This window comes from Mercenaria mercenaria, chromosome 13 (genome assembly GCF_021730395.1).
Source record: "Mercenaria mercenaria strain notata chromosome 13, MADL_Memer_1, whole genome shotgun sequence".
Taxonomy (NCBI): domain Eukaryota; kingdom Metazoa; phylum Mollusca; class Bivalvia; order Venerida; family Veneridae; genus Mercenaria; species Mercenaria mercenaria.
In genome coordinates, this window is record NC_069373.1 from 74,276,532 (window position 1) to 74,299,515 (window position 22,984).

Below are 22,984 nucleotides of genomic sequence, written 5' to 3' on the forward strand. Positions count from 1 at the left end.
GAATTCTCGGGTATCAAACATTTCTATTCATTCAGGTTAGAGGGAGAATGTCAGTCACACACACATGAGACCTACTACAGTTTTCTTAAGGTAGTTCTGCACGTTTGGATTGAAATTTTTTCTACAATGTAGAATTTGATTAAACTCTGATTTTCATAACTTTAGAATATACCTAGAAAATTCAGCAAATAAAAAAGATAGGGTCGTGTGCTTGATTTTTTGCTAGACTGATTTGAAAAATTTGGACCTCATGTAATATTTCATAATGGGAGTCTCTGGGAAAATCATTACTTTCATACCATTTTCGCGAATAGAACTTTTTCTACAATGTAGATTTTGATGAAACTTCTCACAGTTGTAAATAAACACATGGCCTATAATTTGGTGAAATAAAATGTATAGGTTCGTGTGCTTATTTTTGAGATATTTGACCATGATTAAAGTGAACCGGACATTTCACGCTAATTTTAGAACATTATTTTGATTATTTTAACGTGTCATATGTTTTAATATCATATTTTGACTTTAGAAATATAGCAACAGTGCCATTGTAATAAATTTACTCACAGATTTCAATTAATTCATAAAATGATTTTCATTTCCGTACGCCGAATCCAGGCTTTATTCTACGTTTTCCGGATAAATGACGTTACGCCATCACTTCCGGTTTATCAAACGTGCGGAACTACCTTAAAACGACATCTTCTAAACAACTTTACCAATACCAACTCAATGTTCATTTGGTGGTCCTCTCTCACATGTTATCAAACGGTTTTGTACGGCTGTAAATAAGGGCCGCCGGGGCTAAAAATATATAGACACGCTCTTGAACCGCTGGTCCGATTTTGAAATGTTTAACACAAATGTTCCTTTCTTTGTTGACCCGCAGCCAAGCTTGTTCAATTTTTTTTCGATTCGTCAGAAACGTTGCCACCAGGCGTGGGAAACGTAATAACTTTTCCCTGTTTGTATATTGTGGAAATTTTAAAAATCCTCTTGTCAGAAACTGCTTGTACGATTTTAGATTCATGCTCTTGAGTGACCTTATGCAATAATTGTTCAAACTATTCTGATTTGTCAAAAAAAATAGCCACCAAAGCAGAAAAATCTTCCAACAACGCCCTCTGAACCGTTGATCGGATTTGATAATAATTTCACAGAAATACTTATTGAGAGACACTCTGCTACAATTGGTAAAAGCCGTGTCGAATTGTCAAAAATGACTGCTTGGGGTAGGTCTAGTTTTCCCTGTATGGTTATGTAAAAAAATTTCTGCTCTGGATCTCGGGCAAGTTTTCAAAATAATTTGGTATAAACGTATTTCTTGAACGACTCTCTTCTGAAATGAATGCATATTTGAGCTGTGCAACTCAGATGGCATTGCTCTCTTGTTTTGTAAAAAAAAATAAGTTTTAGTAATACACATTAAATGCCATTTTCTTTACAGCTAAGAAAAAGAGAGTTTCGGACCACTAAAGCCAGAGAACGCAGGTTCTATCCTGCAGCGAGACAAATGTTCACTGTGCGGAATTCACTAAGATGTTACTGTCAAAGTCATTTATATTATATTTGACATGCAAGGAAGTTGTCAGTTACTTGTGGGGAACAAGTTACAGCTCCAGATACTCGCAACAAGTATAAAGTCATTAGACTGATTTATGTATAGGAAATATATAAACAAAAATATATAACAATGCATCCAAAATGATAATATGGTATAATTAACTGATTTTCTTTACAGTATATTTTTATAATCTCAATATTTACAATGAGGTATATCACATATCACAAAAGAAACATTTTACATTTTTTAAATACACAGAAATGTATATACACGTAATATCAATATGCAATATACACAATGTACATGTAAAGTCTATATGCAATATACATGTAATATCAACATGTAAAGTCAATATGCAATATGCATGTAATATCAACATGCAATTTACATGTAATATCAATATGCAATATACATGTAATATCAATATGCAATGTACATGCATTTTCAATATGCAGCATTAAAGACACATGACGCTCTTAGTTGCGGTCTGTCGTTTTACAATCTGAGATTACTTTCGTCAAACGTTTCGACAAGAGTGTTATATGATATCAAAAGGGTTTAACAATATACATGTAACCCCTTGTACAATTTGAAAGCAATTTATATTTTGTCTGTGATACTGGATTCAGCAACTTATAACGGACAGTAATCTGGGACTTGGAGTCTAGAGTCTGACAGACACGTGTCTTTAATGCCAAGATGTAAAGCCGTAATTTTCGAATCATATTCCTTATACATATAACGTATATAACGTATAACATACCCTGTACACTACATTAATGTCAGACAAACCTCAGTATTTACTGTTTCTTTTAATACATTTTTTAAATGTTACCTTCATGTTGTAGGAATAGAAAAGCCTTTCATCAAAAATTAGCTTAGAAAATAATTAATTCAACTTCTTTAAAATTAAACCATATGACGTGGTCAACAGAACTACGCATGTTCACATTGTCTTGTATATGAGTGAACTAATCTCCTGGGTGCCACCTGGAATTTTGATTTGCAAATCTTAAATTAGCCCTAAAAGGAGTTGAAATTGAAGGGGAAAAAATAGAAGTCATGCAATATTTGGATTCTAATATTGCGAAATGACTGACTCCAATTTGAGAAAAAATATACTTTTCACCAGGAAACATTTTGTATCATTTGTCATGACACTTAGCTTAAACTAAACTAAGCAGCATTTCATTACCTTTTACAAAATCGAAAGACTGAAAATTGTTAGAATTATTTTCAGACCCTGCTAAAAATTTAATGAAATAAAACCCACTGCTAGGTCTAAACGGAACACTGTCATATTCTGTTATCAAAATTCACCGAGTTACGAAAGGTCCACTCTCTACGCTGCGGCTTACAACAAATTTACAGTGGTCTATGTCCAAATCTCACAGAGTTGTCGTCCCTGGATGGAAGTAAAGGAGAGACGACTGACTATGTCTAGTATTTGTCCAGTGTCAGTTCTAAATGATTCAAACTTAAATTGTAAAAAATATGATAATTTGACAAACAAGAAAATGCACTGTTTGTGGAAAACATGCTTTTCCATAGACTTCTTATAATTATACCGAAATTGCAAAACTCTTTGCTAATCATGCCACAGGATTAAAAACAAAATTGAAATGATTCTTGAAAGTAATAAAACATCGGTTGTAAGGCGAATTCTACAAAATCAAGCAACAATTTATGAGGTAAAAATGTTTTCTCAACAGTAAATAAAATGCAGACTTTATAAATCTTCATTTCAATGTTTTATCTAATTCGTAGGTATTTTGCACTTTCATGACGTAATTGCGCTTTTACGGCTTTTATGGTTTTTATCATGAGTAAACAAAATGCTTTGCGGTCTTTTTCGCGTCATCTTATGTGTTACATAAAGGAATATTTGCATATGTACACAAATTATTGAAACGCACATGTGTGTAGAGTGTAGCACATCTCTTACAACTTGATACTAGCCGGTTTTTCAGGAGGCACCACCAAATTCAAACTATACCATACGTATTATCGTGATAAGTATAATCTATGTTTCAAGTATTTAGAACTGCAGAAAACAGTACTGTGAAATGAAAATATAAGAACTGACTGCAAAACTTATGACCGGACAAGAAAATTGTCATGTTTTTTGGCTTTTGACAACTTTTTACCGACATCGGGGAATAAATACCTCATAATGCTTTATTGTTCGCTTTGCATCACATTTCTATTGCATTTACTTGCTTTAGTAAAATCAGCATATCGCTGACAATATTTTATGTGGAAAAAAAGTCACACAGTCATCTTTTTTGTACGAAATCCGAATAATATTGATTTGGGCTTTCAAATTATCCAAATATCATTTAGCTCAATTCAAGCATATATTAATTCTTTATCTTATGGATCAAAGAAGTTGCCATTGGCCAACGCATCTCCATTATTTTGGTAAAGGTTTTAAAATGTTTTTCATATTTTATCACTATATTACCCTAAAGAGATTCTGTTACTTTTATCAGTCACTTTGTATGAACCGTGTCCTCGACAGGTATGTCTCTCAACGGTTTTGGTGCAGTTTTTACAAATCACGTCACAACACCAATGAAATTTACACTCGCACTTGTCCACGCGCTGTATCACTTCCGTATCATAACCACGCCCACAACACATGATGTCACACCCGTCTGTATCCATAGACGTTTTATTACATTCACGTCCGCCTGTTCCAAAAGAACCTGAAAGAAGGGACGATATTGTTCATAAAATATTATGATCAAAACTAATTTGCAGAATATGCCTCTAAATAGAAATCACATGGCGACTATTCTCCGCACCCACAGGTGCGGAGTAATTGTGATGGATTTTTGTGAGTACAGTGCAGTGTATGACGTAAATGGCGATTTTTTCCTTTCGATTTGCAAAATTTCAAAGTTTTATTTTTAATGTCTGATCTGGTCTATAATAATTTAACAACACAAACGAGAAAAATAAGTTTCAGAAAAAAGAAGCAGCAAAGAAATCAAAGGGCAGAAAAGAAATCAATTTGTGTCGGACATCACGTGGAAAATTCCTTTAGTTTACAGTTTGATGAATGCGCCAGAAAGAAGGTTACTTTTTTTGCTTGTGTAATAATTTCAATTTTAATTTTATTTTAAATATTGATTTATCATACTGTAGGTATTGCTATTTGCCACATTTATTTCATATGATAGGTGGTACAGGCCTTTCATTCCAGTCGAAATATCGGATACTGCTTTGTAACGTTAAGTTACGCTATTTTTTAAACCCACTTTATTGTGCTACTTTTGGTATGTATATAAGTAAGTTTTATACTACTACTTCTATATAAGTGTTTATTAAGGATTGTTGTGCATTTGTTAAGGATTGTTTTATGTGGTGTATCGTCGTTTGTTACCGTATGTCGTTGTTTCTATGTATTACGTTTATAACTCACTCTGCAACAAGGCCCTGTCATCTTAATGTAGGCTATTGCTCCTATGTATTAAGTTTATAACTCACGCTAAAGGTACAAGACTCTTTCATCTTAATGTAGGCTATTGCTCCTATGTATTAAGTTTATAACTCACGCTAAAGGTACAAGACTCTTTCATCTTAATGTAGGCTATTGCTCCTATGTATTAAGTTTATAACTCACGCTAAAGGTACAAGACTCTTTCATCTTAATGTAGGCTATTGCATCTATGTATTAAGTTTATAACTCACGCTAAAGGTACAAGACTCTTTCATCTTAATGTAGGCTATTGCTCCTATGTATTAAGTTTATAACTCACGCTAAAGGTACAAGACTCTTTCATCTTAATGTAGGCTATTGCTCCTATGTATTAAGTTTATAACTCACGCTAAAGGTACAAGACTCTTTCATCTTAATGTAGCTATTGCTCCTATGTATTTGTTTATAACTCACCTAAAGTACAAGCACTTTCATCTTAATGTAGGCTATTGCTCCTATGTATTAAGTTTATAACTCACGCTAAAGTACAAGACTCTTTCATCTTAATGTAGGCTATTGCTCCTATGTATTAAGTTTATAACTCACGCTAAAGGTACAAGACTCTTTCATCTTAATGTAGGCTATTGCTCCTATGTATTAAGTTTATAACTCACGCTAAAGGTACAAGACTCTTTCATCTTAATGTAGGCTATTGCTCCTATGTATTAAGTTTATAACTCACGCTAAAGGTACAAGACTCTTTCATCTTAATGTAGGCTATTGCTCCTATGTATTAAGTTTATAACTCACGCTAAAGGTACAAGACTCTTTCATCTTAATGTAGGCTATTGCTCCTATGTATTAAGTTTATAACTCACGCTAAAGGTACAAGACTCTTTCATCTTAATGTAGGCTATTGCATCTATGTATTAAGTTTATAACTCACGCTAAAGGTACAAGACTCTTTCATCTTAATGTAGGCTATTGCTCCTATGTATTAAGTTTATAACTCACGCTAAAGGTACAAGACTCTTTCATCTTAATGTAGGCTATTGCATCTATGTATTAAGTTTATAACTCACGCTAAAGGTACAAGACTCTTTCATCTTAATGTAGGCTATTGCTCCTATGTATTAAGTTTATAACTCACGCTAAAGGTACAAGACTCTTTCATCTTAATGTAGGCTATTGCTCCTATGTATTAAGTTTATAACTCACGCTAAAGGTACAAGACTCTTTCATCTTAATGTAGGCTATTGCTCCTATGTATTAAGTTTATAACTCACGCTAAAGGTACAAGACTCTTTCATCTTAATGTAGACATTAATGCCCATTCCTCCTTTGGTAATCAACACCAAACTTATTACAACCAAACTGATTACACAGTACGTACGTCTGGAACAAACATCCATAAACAGTGTCTTACATTTTTAGTTTTATACTTTGAATTTTTTTTCTAAGTTAACTATTTATGTGTTTAATGTTTGATATGCATAATTATATTCAAACTTTTTACAAATGTCATAAGGCAAAAACTGGCCTTTGAACTAAGGAGACTTGCATTTTAAAGTATCCTTGCTCTATTATCTCAATGTAGGTTTCTTACAGGCTGACCTTTAGCAATATCAGAACAATGGTCTTTCTTGTGAGGTGGCTGATGCACAACATTGACTGTTTGTCCTTCCAAAATACTAGATGATCAATATATGACTGTGTATAGTGGTAAAGGTGTTTTTCAGTCAATATTCATTGCTGCGTATTCATAAGCTGTTCTCCTAAGGAGGAGGTGAAGAAAACAACAACAACATAAATACCCCCTAAGTAAATGCACCAACGTAATCGTCAACATATAACACTTGGGTTATAATTTTTTGTTCCTTTTAAACTAAATACAAATACAAATACATGGCATTTATATAGCGCAAAAATTATAAAATATTCTATTGCGCTTTACAATTACATAACACACATTTAACATATATACATACAAAATATGAACAGGATTCTAGAACTTAGAATTAAAGATTTGTGAGTTTCACGCCCCTATGCGGGGTAAAATGATGTTTGTTGCGTTTCATTTATTGTACATCTTAGTCCTTCTTTATCATTTAACTTGTAAGTTTCATAATTATAGAGCCCATATTCTTGATTAGACATTTATCAGAATAAAGGTCTTGATAACATCTGAGCTAAGGTTGCAACTCAGTCATTTCGGATGAACAACTAAGTAAGTCTGAATTTAAGTGATTGTAGCTGAAATACATTTTGAATTATAAACTTCTTCAATTCAAGGGGAAAACTCTGCTTTTTTTTAATAAGTCAAGGGGGATTTTACTACATGTGAGCAATCTGGTAATTATGTGAGGTTTGGTGATTCTAGTTCAACTTATGCAAAGAAAGCAAATAAGAGGGTCATGATTACCCTGGATCGCTCACCTGAGTAATATGAGCTACATGTTTCAAATATCAAACTGATGCTAAAATATTAAGAAAGTAGGTCAGTAAGTCACATTCATGGTCACTGACGCAAGACGGACGGCTAACGACGGACGACGGTAGACGGACATCAAGCGGTCACAAAAGCTTACCTTTGGCTCATGTGAGCTAAATAACCTATACGCACACTGCCAAATGTAGAGAACTTTTTGCATTATATAAACAGTATAAAACAAAAAGACATCCATGACAAAGAATGGCCAATATCCAATTCAGTACTTTTAGAAAATATATGTCCGGCGCATAACTTATCATTCTAGAGAAATACAATACCTAGTCCTAAATCCTTCAGGCAATAGTCCGGGGACTCATCAAAGTATACTAAATCAAATTTTGTTGGTTTCTTAAGGTTTTTGTTGGCGACAATCAGCTCGCTGTCCGCGGCGTTTTGGTTCATCATTACCTGTAAAATATTATGGGAACGTGAATACATGTATAATGTACAACCGGGCTCTGTTGAAACACTTCTCTGAATGACACTTTAACAAATTTGTTATTTTGGAGAAAAAAAAACATAATATTTATCAACCGAAATTTGAAAACCCACTTGAAGTGTCAATACTAATGTTAATTTAACCAATTTATACAAACTGTAAATGTTTAAATTATTCAATTGTTTCAATCATTCCTTGACAAGAACATTTCTTCCTCTTTAAGGCATTGGACCCGTGATGGCACAACGTATTCTCATTAGACAAATCGACATTCTTCGAACAAGCTTACAGGACTTTCCGTAATAACCGGAGAATTCCGAACTCGCTTGCGGGGAATACGTACTTTGCCGATTGTCATTACGGATGAATTACAGCTAAGAAATGACAGTAACTATACCTTCACAGCGCCATTATATCGTTTCTTAAGGAAAGTACCCACTCGTCTGAAATCTCTCATTGCACGCCAACAAGTTCTCATAGCACAAGATCCACTAATACCATGACATTTACACTCTAGTTTCCGCATTTTCTTTACAGCCTGAAAAAGAATACAATGTGAAAACTGTTAAAGAAACTTTTCGACGTATGTTTATGTTACGTTACAAGGTTTCAAACATCTGAACAGGAGTTAACCTTCCATTACTAGTAATCAGTCAAATAGTAGCAAAAAACCTTTATACCTACGGATGGCATGGCTACAATTTGACAGCACTTATCGCAATCCAATTATTCCTACTCTGGCGCAGAACAAGAAAAAGAAATAAGGGGGAAATGTAATTTATACTTATAGGGATACTGTCGAAAGCATTTGGCCTTCATTCAGGGAGATCAAATTATGTGCACGAATTTTGCATGCGTTTGTGGTAAAAGTAATAATGAGTAACGACACATTACTTCAGAATGTATCATGAGTTGCAGAATAGAATACACCAATGATACCGTCACCAATAATCAAACTCGACGTTGCTTGACAAACTCGGTTCTCATTTTAAAAGGAATTCTTTTACCAATTCAGACTTATAGTAGGTACATACGCTGATATATGGCTAAGGGTATTGTCATTGCAACTTTCGTACCAAAGTTCATTGAGTTTATCAAGCAAGAAAGATATAAGTTCAGTGTACGCATTCTGTTACAGGTTATACAAATATAAGAATAACTAGATAGAGACAATGCAAGTTTCAAAAAAATGTTTACAAAAACCATCCCGTTGTTTGCGGAGAAAGAAGAACAAATGATAAAGAATGCAGGTATAACATTTGAACAATAAACATGAATTACTATCGAACAGAACAAAAAGATATAGAAATACACAACCATAACACTGTGTTATACTGCGCAAAACCTATCAGCGCAATATAAAAAAATATTTTCTCCAACTCAGGAACATCCATTTTTTCCAATTTCATTAGTTTCTTTGTTGTTGCCTTAGTGATTTAACAAAATAACTTAAATTATTAACAACTTAAATTATTTTTGGCAAGGGGTGACATGTGTGTTTGTTCGAACCGGAATTCTAGGCATTATATTCAGTATAATGTGTATAATCTCAGAAAAGAGTTTTAGTTTATTTTTCATTTGGGTCTAGTCCGCCTTCATTACCTCCCGGCCAGCTCTGTTATTATGAAGGTTCATGAGTGCACGTGCGTCCATATTTTTTCTCTCTTTAGCGTCAATAAACGTGCGAGCAAATTTTCGCCCATAGTTTACGTCGTCGCTACATCCTCCCCACTCGAACCATAAACCATGTTTGTCTCGACCTTTTCCCTTTTTACCGGGATCACACGCGCAAGTGCTTAAATGTCCGAGACTACACGCACGTGTAATGGAATATACAACTCCCGCGGATGATATGGAATAAACAAATGCTGCTTCTCTTGTACCAACTGAAATGTTAAATAAAAATAGAAAAAAAATTGAAATAAAATAATACAAATAAATTTAACTAAACTTAGAAGATTTAAATGCATCAATGTTTCTCAGGAGCTTCTTAACTACATGGTTTATGCACCACCTTGCAAAGCTTAAAAAATCTTCAAGAAGTTATTATAGAAGTATAATAGTTTTTAAAAATGAGGAAATTAAGTCATTTGGCTACATTCAGAAACACTTTTTAGTACTACATTTAACACGGACACATTACTCTAATTCAATGTGTTTAGTATTTACATCGATCGTACATGGTAAATTCAATTTCAAACAAGAACAGTCCCTAACTTCAAGCCAGTACTATATAGCTTTTTTATAAATGATTTTAAAGAGATTGCAGTCAAGACCTTTCTCTACTTGAAGTCGATCCCACCACCACCATGACCATTGGGTCAAAAGTCCCTGCCAAAACACAACATCACTTGACAGTTACCTTTCAAAAGTATTTTCCCGAACACAGAAGCGTCTCTTTCTAAGGTGCTGCAGTTCCATCTGTGTCTGCGGAATTGATGTTGGCACTCGTGTACCCCTTCCAGAGCCCCCTGTCCGAGGGGCACCATGGCGTCCTGATGCAGACGACACATTCGTCTTTGTTTTCCAATAAGCCCGGGAATGTTATCACAGATAATGCCGGAACTTACCGCTTGAAGCGGTAACTGACTTATGAACCTGAAAAGATAAAAGACACTGTTCGATTGATAAGATACTAAAAGAGTAGACTGTTTTCAGTTGTGTGAAGTCGTCTGGCCATGAATTCAACAATAAGTGACATTTGAACCTGTAAAAACCACAAACATTTCATCTGTAATGTAATGAAAGAATACAACGAACATAAATTATTTATACCCAGCAATTGATTCTGTATAAACCTGACAAGAAATAAAACCAAATTTTGTAGACTGTGTATGTTGGGATGACAGAAGCTCGTGAAGAGCATGAAGCGGTATTTCATACAGACGACACTTGTAAGGATATAGGAAGAAGAAGCTGCCCAGATGCTCGTTCAAGTGCAAGGTTCCGAAGATGTCGATGTATAACAAGTAGACTTTTAACATTATAAATGAAATAATTCACAAGTATTTTTATTCTTTTTGTAATGCAGATGTATTGTAATAATAGAAGTGAAAAGATAGTGTTAAGTAGGTACAAAATCTGACATTTCAATAGATGTCTTTTTGAATGCGAAAAGAGCAATTGTTTTATTATCAGCTTATCCTGCTGTAACTAGTGTTCTTCAGATTTATATGAAACTAATTGTAAAGTGTTGTTGTTTTTTCTTCCGGAAAATGAATGCAAGATTCAATAATTTCTGGAAATAACCGCATGGATACTCGATTTATTAAGAGCGTCTGAGGTGGGCTGAAACATTAATCGGTCGTGATTCAAACAATACATAAATAATAAATTAATAATTTGCTAATCTCTGTAATGGGAAAACCTGCACAATTTATCGTCTGCCTTCAAACGAATAATTTCAGAAGAATCAAGATCAGAGCTAACAAACGCAAAGAATCTGTCTTATAATGGTACATGGATCATGAGCGTAATCAAAGAGAAAATCAACATGGCCTGTCTTAAACCATCGCGTATAATCTCGTAAATTTAATTATATCGTATAAATATGACGTCACTGATTTTATTGGGTGCACCTTTGAGTACATTCCAATCTGAAAATAATGTAATTGACGGTATTTAGTTCTATTTTTATAAATTAAATGGCCGGATTGGAGCATTTTAAATATCATATTTCCAGGAGCTGTGAAGAGCAAAAACAAATATCGGCAGGTTAATTGCATGTTGTTTCTGTTGTCAAGTTTTGTATACAATAAGTTCTTATTTTAGAATTATTAACTTGCGTAGAAGCGATGATTTGTTCATGCGCGTCATGCAAAATCATAGTATATTCTCGTAATGGACAACAACAGCAAAATAGGCTTAATTAAGGCGGGATGTAACACCAGTTATTTAAGAGGGTGCAAAAAAGGAAGGCTAAAATAAGCGGGTAAAAATAACTATCTGAGATTAGGGGGAAAATATTTTGCGATTAAAAAAATCTGCTATATCGAGGTGCAGTGTATATGCTTCATCATCCATCCAAGTGTAATTATTTCTGTATTAATCAACCAATGAAACAAAATAGTTTTTTAATTACGCAAAAGTGCATGCGATACATAGTATATACCGTTTGTGATATACATCGGGCAAGGCCCTTAGGATATCGATTTCAAAAACGCGCACTATTTTTCATGATAAATTATAAAACCGTAATCAACACAAGAAAACACACCTGTCAATACTTTTAGTAATTTTACCATATTTGTAATCAATTCACGGGGGAAATGGCTTTGTTGTAAAGATATCAAATGGAGTTTTCTATTTCCTCAAGTAATAACAGACCTAATTTGGTATTTTCTGATCAGAAGACGGCGGCTGGATTATATGTAATTACAGAAGAAAGTCCATTTATTCATATTAAAGCTGCAGTAGTTAGTTGTCCACAAATTGATGTTTTATGTGCATTCTTTTTTCAAATTAAAGCTAAATATTTAGGCCTACGGCTTTCATTTCTTCACTTAATCTTGTATATATTTTTAATTTTGCATAACTCAATCATTTCTTCGTCGCCACTACAACTACCATCATCACCATCATCATCATTATCGTCATTATTCTTATTACTATTATCATCATCCCCACCATCATCCCCATCACAATCATCACGATCATCATTTTCATCTTTGCCATCGTTTTTGGCATTTCAATCGTTGTCATCACTATTAGTAATTAATAGATATTTTCTATTTTTAATATTTCCTATTCTCAACAGTCAAATGACTGGGAAAGCTCGAAAGCTCCTACTTACGAAATACTTATGATTCCGAAATTTCAAGCCAGTTTATTGAAGGTCCTTTCAAGACTGACACGCTCGTTTCATATATGATAAATACTATAATACCTATATTTCTCCAATAGTGTATATAAAACAGAGCAATTCCTAAATTATTTAAGGTTAAATGCTGGTAAATTTGATAAATAGCTTCCTCTATAGCTTAGAAAATGTTTATCAAAAGAAAAAAAATCTTTGAGACAGAGAAAGTTTGACCTAAAGAAGATCAGAATATGACTATATATATGATATATAATCACTTTTTAAAAGCAATTTTTCCTGATTTATGTTGTAAAATCTTAATCTAACTAAAAAGATTAATTTATCGCAAACAGAATCAGGGTATGAGTGGGCAAGTCCCTTTACTTACGGAAAGGAATACCACCATTTGACTGGGAAAGTCTTCAGAGCTTTATTAGGAAAGGCTTTATTTATGGATTGGAAAGGCTTTTATTTGAGAAGTTACTCACCACCACGTTGACACGACTTGTTGTTGTAGAAGCAACACGCATGTAATTGTAACACTAAAGTTCATCCAACACGTTGTTCCCATTCTGTGTTAGCCATCGGCATGATCAGTTACGTGAGAAAATAACCACACATTCCCAGTTTCACATATATCTATCCATTATTAGAATCCTGTATTTTTTGTAAATAGTACTCACAAGAATTGTATATATTAATTGTAGCATGCTTTTCTACATAATTTATGAAAATAAGTATATTCATTTCAAGTCTCAAAAATCAATGTATCTATTCGAGTCCATGTATGGAAGAGGCGTCGAAATTCAGATAATAATACTAACTACAAAGCCATTGTACGTGATCCGCGATACACTTATAAATTCCATTTGGGAGAATTTATATTCACAAAAAAAAATCTTTCTTCATTTCAACTGATTGCAGGAGTGCACTGCATTTTATCTCTATTTCACTGAAAGTTTGGAAACTTCACGAGAACCAATTTACAGATTTGTCATTTGCACAATTATCGATCACAACTTGTCAAGTCCATCCGTTTTTCATACAAACTTATTAAATGCTGCACAAAAAAATCTGATTCCTTTTTTGGAAAGGAAAACCAAATATTTGAAAGATATTAAAATCCAATATTAGCAAATTTTGTTGTTTTGATCCAAGTCAATATGTTAGTATCCAGATAGAACTTTAATTATATCTCCACGTCTTTACACTGTACAATATAAACCAAATATAAACAAACTTCAAGTTTTATAAGAAAACCAATAGTTTTGACAGAATTATGGCGGTAAACAACTCTTGCAATTTTTTCATTGTATACAGTTTTTATTCGCCATTCTAATGTAACAGTGCCAACGAAAATAAAATATATATAATAAACGTTTGAAACCCGCACTGCGTCAAATTAAAGTAGCAAATTCGATTATGTTCTGATGTGATTGCATTATTTGCGAGCTGGTTGAACTTGGTGAACCAATTTTGTAATTCTTATGATTCTCACAAACAATGCATCCAAGGTTAAATGAGTAAAACTAGTTCATATATTGGCAGATTTTCCTTTGGGTATTTTTTTTTTAAAAATGTCAATTTACTATCTTTGGTAATTTGATTATTCCGCTAATTATTTCTTTCCGTTTTCTCCCAATATATCAATCCTTATTCTTCATTAGGCAGAACATATTTCAGACGAATTTTCTCGAGAAAAAAATGATTTGTTGAAATTCGTGAAAAAGAACACAAAGTGTATTAATCCGTCTAACTATCTGATGGTTTTAACTTGACAGCAACTGGTTCTTCTCCATTGTTGAAATTTTCAGTATTCCGTTCAGACTTTATCTATATTGAAATAATTTTAAAGAACTTGTGCCAGATCGTCAGACAAGATAATCAAATATGCCGTTACTACTCTGCTTGATTTTTTACGTTGTTCAAAATTTTTTGCACTTCAGTCTGTCGATAATTCTGATTAACTTCTTGTTCAGACGTATTTTTTTACCTTGTTAAACACTGAAAAAACTTTCATAATATCCAATCACTTTTTAAAAGTACTTTTTCTGTTATATTTTTCTTGACAAAACTTCTTAAACAGCATTTTCACAATTTTCCCGCAAGAGAAGTCGCAATAATCCGAAATGGTTGAAGAAAAATGTTTTAACATCATAATGCCAGTGGTTAATACGCATAAATGGCTTAAAAGGAAAAAGAAACAAATTAGAAAAAACGATAAACATTTACACAGTTTCATTATTGTCGCTGTTGATACGCCTTGGGTAATTTTTCTGCTATAATAGACTTGACAATTAGATTGACAAGACAAAGCTAGTTAGGTATAACCAGACACCCCGATTTCTTGTAATAAATATGTTCATAGCGATGTATATTTTTACTGCAAGTTATAAATTAACAAATTTAGATTTTCGTACAAAGAAAAGAACATCGAGGAGGAAAGGTTATATACGTTGCTTTTCCGACAAAAGCGAGAATAAAGTTTTAACAGACCAAATATAAAAATCAATTTCTGTGTAAGTCTTATATTTCTTACAGAATGTCTTAATCATTTTCTGCAGATTCGCATACAAGAACCTACTTTAAAACATTCATAGAAACGGATATTTAAATATTTTGTTTGGGCTATGCGGTCTTAACATTGTGTGCAATCCACAATAAGGTAAGGCGGCAAGTTTAAATAAACCGGAAATTGAAATTTACTGTAACACCGCTTTTATTTTCGACATTCCGACAAACATAATGTGGTAAATTGAGCGTGGGATACATATCAACACTGCAAGCTATAAAACGGAGCCAATATTTTAATTGAAAAATTACATTTCCTTTTAACTAAAAAAAATAACACACTGCCGGTAATTGGTGCAAATTTGCACTTACAAATATGTTACCTTCAACGCAATACAAAGGAACACCATGGTTCATGAGAAATGCATTTAGTTAATTTAACAGACATACGCTGGTGCAAAGGGTCTGTTAATATTATATTATATGAAATTTTTGCCTTAAGCCGGATAATGTTCAAAGTATATGCTCAAACATTCTGAATATTACATGGACTTGCACAATGCTTTGGTTAATCGCCTATCATTTTTGTTCTGATTTCCACCGGGTCGATAAAAGTTTTTTCTCCCAACGCGTTTAGACTCACATAAACATTACATCTTTCTTTACCGAGTCGGAAGATGATTTTGGCTTCGTGATTTTATCTGCTTTTAAGAAATACGAATACACAAGCACAAACGATCTCTAAATTTGATTTTAAGAACTCTAATTGTTTCATTACTGTTTGCATTATCTAATATAATTTCTGAACTTCACTGTCTTCTCGTGTACTATCCTGGCGCTCTCCTATAAATTTTAAACATTTAAAACAGCGAGTTCTGACAGGTAACAAGGTGGTTCAACAAATAGTGCAGCTGTTAATAATAGAGGGAGAAAAAACTTTCTAAATGCGAATTCTTCTCTCGTCGCTTCAGACCAACAGGAAAGAATTCATTTTGAGGCAACTCAGGTGTGTACCCAAGAAATACCGTCCTAGAGGTGATCGTATGAATGGAATTAAGTCCACAGAAAACAAGAATGTGAGACAATTATAGGAATGATACGCCGCTTTCAAAAATAATAAAGTTATCTCTTCAAGTATCGTGTACAAGATCGAAATTTATGAAAATTTTGTTAAGCCTAGAAAGCTATAAAAAAAACTCCTCGTTCCGTGGATCATGTACGACTAACACTTATATTATATACTTTGACAATATTGAGAGCATCTTAAATTTTAATTTGATGTAAAGGGAATAATGTATTTATTTGATGTTTAGTGCAGTTGAAACCCATGCGTTATAGCTAAAACTTTTAACATAAAGCCCATAATTTGAGCCGTGCCATGGGAAAACCAACATAGTGGGTATGCGACCAGCATGGATCCAGACCAGCCTGCACATCCGCGCAGTCTGGTCAGGATCCATGCTGTTCACTAACAGTTTCTCCAATTCCAATAGGATTTAAAAGCGAACAGCATGGAGCCTGACCAGACTGCGCGGATGCGCAGGCTGGTCTGGATCCATGCTGGTCGCAAACCCACTATGTTTGTTTTCTCATGGCACGGCTCATTTGATTTACGCAATTTGTACGTTTAAAGCATGATTAACACCAGAAAGACATTTTGCAGAAATTGCTTTACACTAAATGGAGACAGATACACACCGGTCTATTCTTACCACAACAAAATATACTAACATTCATTTGTTTTAACATATTAAGAACGGAATCTGCTATTGTTTCACTATAATAGGCCTGTATACTTGTATCTATTTATCCTGTTTCATCGTTTGTTATTATAAAGAAGTCAGTCAGTCAGTCAGTGTTTAAATTCTATAAGGGTCCACCTTTCAGGCACAGTATAGCATTATGCCATGTAAGAGTACGGACCCCCGGCATGTCACCAGGCATCCCGTTAACGATAATTTTTGAAGCCAAATAGTGAAGAGAATTTACCTCTACGCAATTTCCGTAGAGTTTTAGCCATAAAATCCAAGTAATACTGAATCCAAAAGTGGTCACTGTCACGGCCAATGAGACCATAAACGACGGAGAACGACCAGAAGAGACGTGGTTGCATGACAAATACTGGAGTCGCCTCAACAAGGGCGACTGTAGCCGCAAGTCGCTGTCACACTGACAGAATTTAAAAAGAAACAAGTGTTTCATTTAAAAATCTAAGAACTCTAACTTTTCTTGAAAACAATTCAAACGTTTGCAGCGTTATTTTAAATATGGTCTCATTCGTTGAAAGGGCATCGCTCACGTATATTTCTCAATTGCCAGTCAGGATATATCTTTTCCATTCGGTAGTCGGGCTATGCGCACGTATATCACTCAACTATCAACCAAGATATATATATTTGGTATGCACGAATATTTCTCCATTTCCAGTCAGGATAATTCTTTTCCATTCGGCTCTCGGGCTACGCACACGTATATCTCTCAATTACCAAGCAGGATATATCTTGTCTCATTCGTCTTCATTATGTTCTCACGATGTTTTCTTGTTTAATAAATGGATTCCAAGCAGATATTTCAACATAAAATATCTGACATCCTAGCTAAATGTTTCTAGGGGTGGCACCGACTATAGACAGAATGTAAACAGAGAAACAGAGCAATTATGCATACAGGTAATACAGATGTCCAAGACATTTTAAATTTTAGTTCGATGTTATAAATATATTGTGTAATTTTTGCTTTGCCGTTTAGAAGACAATAGAAAGATGCAAAACCGGGTGTAAGATGGATATGATATTTCAATGAATCACTTAAGGCCTATATTTCAAGTCGACGAGTCATTGAAAGTTTCAGTATTGCTGTAAAGTGAGCATTGTTTCTCATTTGATCTTTACAGGCTTCAACGTAATTCTATCCGTTTTTTGGCATAATCTATATAATATTTTAGTTCTCATTCGAATATCGCAAGCATGAAGATTTGATTATACTATTGTTGTACTTTTATAAACTAAAATCTCCTTCCACCTGAATAACTTTCAGCAACTATCGATAAAGCTCTTTAATAGAAATCAAATATTATTTTTACTATAATAACAATTTACGAATGATACAATAAGATATCGTTGTAGTCATGATAGCTCTCCGGTGAGACGTTAATAATATGTCCCTCCCCAAAAATGTTAAATCCGCAAAAATGTAAGAGGTATTTTCATTCGGATTACGGACATATTTATTGGATTATGTCATTCAGTTTGTACCAAGATAGTCTTAAGAATGTGTCGAATACACGTCAAAGGTCAACAAGTGGCCAACGGTAAAACGCAAAATTTTATAAACAGAACAAAAAGTGTCCGATTTCCGGAAGTATTATGTTGGTCGTCACAACATTAAGTCTGCAATCATTGGAATATCCAGAAAACCGTCTCGATTTTAAATAATAGCGGATGTGTAAGTCACACAACATCAGGTTTTCTTTTTTTTTACTCTTGCAGCCCCTAAAAGAGACCAAGCTAAACATTTAACAGAGGACTTTACAAGGATGTTAGAGGCCAGGTTTGATGAAGATCCGTCTGGTGGTTCATGAGAAGAAGTTGTTTAAATAGTTTTCTAATTTTATTCTTGGCAATTCCTTAAAGAGGCTAAACGGAACCATTTTAAACAAAGTTGAATGAGGACTTTACAAAGATACTGCGGGCAATGATTGGTGAATATCCATTTTTAGCTCTTGCGGCCCCTGTAAGAAGCAAAGCTGAAACATTTGAATACGATTGAGAGATTACCATATAAGGATGTTTACCAACCAAGTTTGGGTGAAGACCCATCAAAACTGGTTCACGAGATGAAGTCGTTTACAGCGTTTGATTTCTATTTTAGCTACGGTGGCTCCTTAAAGTGACAATACAAAATCATTTGCCAAAACCTAACAGAGGACCATACAAGGATGCTATAGGCCAAGTGTCTTGAAGATCCATCAAGTATTTCATGAGAAGAAGTCTTTTAAAGGTTTCTTTTTCTATTATAACTTCTGGCAGCCAAGCTGAACCATTCGAACAATCATGAGAGGGGACCATACCTGGACACTTACGGACCAAGTTTGGTGATGATTCATCAATTGGTTCATGAGAAGAACTGATTAGATGTTTCTTATTTAAGCTTTTGCGGCCCCTAAAAAGGGGCTAAGCCAAACCATTTGAACACATGTTAGAGAGGACCTTGCAGGTATATTAGATAGATTTGAAAGAATATGTGCACTGCAGTAAAATCTATTCCAGTCATACCTTCTCTTAAAGACCACCTTCGGATAAAGACCACACCTACACAACCAGTTTTTAAACCTCGTTTACCTTCAAATAATTAAGTTTTACTGTTAAGAGAAACCAGCTGTTAATTATTTATCAGCATTTTCCTTAATGAACACATATATTGCCATTGACATTATTGGTAAATACATTCTGGATACAGTTTGAAATATGGAGTGGTTCCAGAGGTTTGGGTAGGTCATATATTGATGTATAGTGGTTAATGTTTAAGACCCTACATGTTCTGTACACAATACGGGTGTGTAGGTAGATATATCCAATTTACTTACACTAAAAGGAAACAAAAGTAGCCCATTTACATTCCGTTTGGATAAAAGGGCAGAATACACAGAAAATGCAAGTACTAACTCGAGATATCAACTTGGTATATCGAGTTACTGACTCAAGATTTCAAATTACTATGTCGAAAATCTCAAAATTTTGAGTCAGTAAATGAAACTCACCTTGCACTAAAGCTCTTTCGTAAAATAGTATGTGTTCACAAACAGCGAGAGAGGCTAAATGCACCCAAGCTGGTAAAACCACATAAATAATAAAACGAAAAAGAAGATATCACAGTATACATCCATTATGATGTAGTTTTTTGGTTAAAAAAAGATGTATTTTATTCTTTCACACTTTCGGTAATTAAGTTTGGCAGAAGATCAACACGAGAGACCATAGATTATCATTTTTATCTATAAAACTAGTGAGTGACTGTCAGGCGTTTTCATACGCTTAGCAATATCCTTGGTTATTTACGATTCAAACAAAGTTCTATGCCAAGAAATCGCCGGTATAGACTAAATTATGAAGGCTTGATTTGCTTCTTCCTAATAGACATTAAAATGCCACAAATTCAGTCTCGTGAGAATAAATGGATATAACATGATTTTGTTTGCGCCGTGCTGAAAATAAATGATAGACGATGTAATAAAATATAGTGTTTTATATGTTCTCTGTAGTTTTGCATATATTTTTTCTCTTCTGAATAATAAAATTAAGCGCCGACTTATTAGTTTGATTTAGTTCAAAAGGTCATGGAATGCATTTTGTGCGTCTGGTTAGAGGAGTAGAAAATAATAACTATAACGGGTATATTAGATAGAATGAAGGGATATTTCACTGCAGTAAAATCTATTCCAGTCAAACCTTCTATCAAAGACAACCTTCACATATAGACCACACCTACACAACCAGTTTTTAAATCTCGTTTACCTTCAAATAATAAGTTTAACTGTTAAGAGAAACCAGCTGTTAATTATTTATCAGTATTTTCCTTATTGAACACCTATATTTTCATTGAAATACATGTATATACATCATCAGTTTAAAAGTAAATTGATGGGACAATTTTTTACTAAAGTTTTTTCTTTTGTTTTCGGAGTATTCGCCTTTGTTTTCTACATTGTAAGAATGTTTAACCGATTAGAAAGTATTGTGGATGTAAGTTGGTAGTAAGTCATGAACGAAGATGCCACTTATTTCTCTTCAAATAAAAAATAAACGGATTTTGTTTTTCATTCCAAAGAAATTTTTTGTGAGATTTGGACAAGTGACTAGGAGGTAAACATTATTTACACGTTAAATGTTAGCCTGGATAAAATTTACTGTAGTAAACAGATTCATAATACTGAAAATACCTTGTTGAAAATTAAACGCTTTTTGAAAAAGCCTTGAAAATACTCTCTGCTACACTGTTTTTCTAGAAGACGAAAATGGAAAATGTCTGACATTTCCTCCTCCTCCTTCGCCCCCCCCCCCCTCCCTCCCCATCCCCCTTCCACAACCACACACACACACACACACACCAACATATTTTATATAGATCTATTGATTAAGATTATTTTGCATTTTGATTAATAACAAATGTTAAAAAATCAAATTAAATTGTATAATTTATACTTACCAATATTCATTCAACGTCTTTGTTTCTGTAGCCACAAAAGTTTTAACGAAGCAGACGAGAAGCAAAATACAAGTAACACAACCGGGCCGCCAAATTTCAAGAAACCTCATTGGTCGCATTCCGCACAAGCCCTCGTTAAGTTATTTTTAGCTAGAAGCTATTTTTACCAATTGTCAAACCGCATGGCATTCATCCTTACCGAGCCCTTATCCCCGAGACATTTTAACGAACGGCTTTGCAATGACCAAGGGACATTTTCTCAAAAAGTACTTCCGTCCTTGTGTGTTTAAAAGTACTTTTCTTTAAGTTAAAAAGCTTTAAATTCAGCTTCATAACAGATAGTGATGATTAAGTGTTATTGATCCAACTTTAACCGCAATAACGTAAAGTGAAAATATAAATATTTCAATAAAGTTATATCCATGTAATCTATACAAATTGCAAACACTAAAAGCCACATTTTAAAACAAATTTTACCACATATCTGTATTTTTCGACTTCTTTCATGACACTTACATTTTTCAGATTTTCTGACACGCTGAGCAGTTTCCATAAAAAATTATTACCCTTTATCACAAGATTTCATTCATTTTAACTTAGTGCTATCCAAATTATAGCATAGTTTACAGACGATTAATGGATTTCCAAAGACATTCATTATATAATCAAAATTCCATGCATATCGTTCATCAAATTTTAAACGTCTAGATTTGAGTATGAATGTCACTTTATCAACTGATAGAGAAATCACGGCTCCGCACTAATAAACTTCAAGTTTCTTCAGATTTTTTACCTTCAAATATTAGCGAAATAACATAAGTTTTAACTTTACGACTTAAGAACTTCGATAATAACGATTGCAGATTTAATACGCATCAAAATTTGGCCACTTTCCGAAAATACAAATTTCACCACTTCCTTCATGTTTTTCCTACAGTACATTTTTCATCAAAAGATATCCCAGAAAAGATAATATAGGTGTTTAAAACATATATTTTTTTCTTTTAGATGTTAAGGTTTCCCGATACCCACATATAAAATAATTCGGGTTTTTTTTCTTCAGTCTAAACCAATTAGTGTAGAGATTAATTTTGTCATCAAAGGACATATGTTTTTCGGTGGAAGTTTTTTAGGAAATAAATATATTAGGTTATATGAATAAGGTCAAGTGCATATCTAATTATTCAAATAATAAGACAAAGCCAGGACCTTGAATTTAACATAAGCATTTAGCGAATCATTCCAAAAACGGCTTTATACCCCGGGACAGTGGTTACTGATTAAACAATAACGTTGATTTCAATTAAACTGCCTTTTACTTCTGTTTTTTTTTTTTCTGGCTTTTCCGAAATCACACTTTTGTAGAATTTGCAGACGGCTTCTACAAAACATATACGGATCTTTTGCATGAAAAAAAAATGACCGAGCGGACTTCTTATCCCCAACAATTAGCCACTATAACAAATCGCATGAAAAACACACCATAGAGGCTTTCCTTTACTCGTATTTTACTTCAAAACATTTGTTTTCTATCATATATCTTAACTTCATAT

At 33.7% G+C, this 22,984-nt stretch overlaps 1 protein-coding gene across 2 annotated transcripts; it reads right to left on the bottom strand.

Annotated features, from left to right (window-relative positions):
- Positions 1-1,698: 1,698 nt before the first annotated feature.
- Positions 1,699-22,356, bottom strand: LOC128548033 (protein Wnt-2b-A-like). 2 transcript variants are annotated; one of them, XM_053522305.1, is made up of 6 exons: positions 21,432-22,356; positions 10,281-10,516; positions 9,521-9,804; positions 8,316-8,456; positions 7,758-7,887; positions 1,699-4,272 (listed from the first exon to the last, which is right to left on the bottom strand). In XM_053522305.1, exons 1-6 carry the CDS (start codon positions 21,548-21,550, stop codon positions 4,025-4,027), a joined length of 1,158 nt encoding a protein of 385 aa, XP_053378280.1. In that variant the 5' UTR covers positions 21,551-22,356; the 3' UTR covers positions 1,699-4,024. The 2 variants fall into 2 exon arrangements, with proteins under 2 accessions (XP_053378280.1, XP_053378281.1); XM_053522306.1 differs by lacking the exon at positions 21,432-22,356 and adding an exon at positions 13,205-14,771.
- Positions 22,357-22,984: the final 628 nt, after the last annotated feature.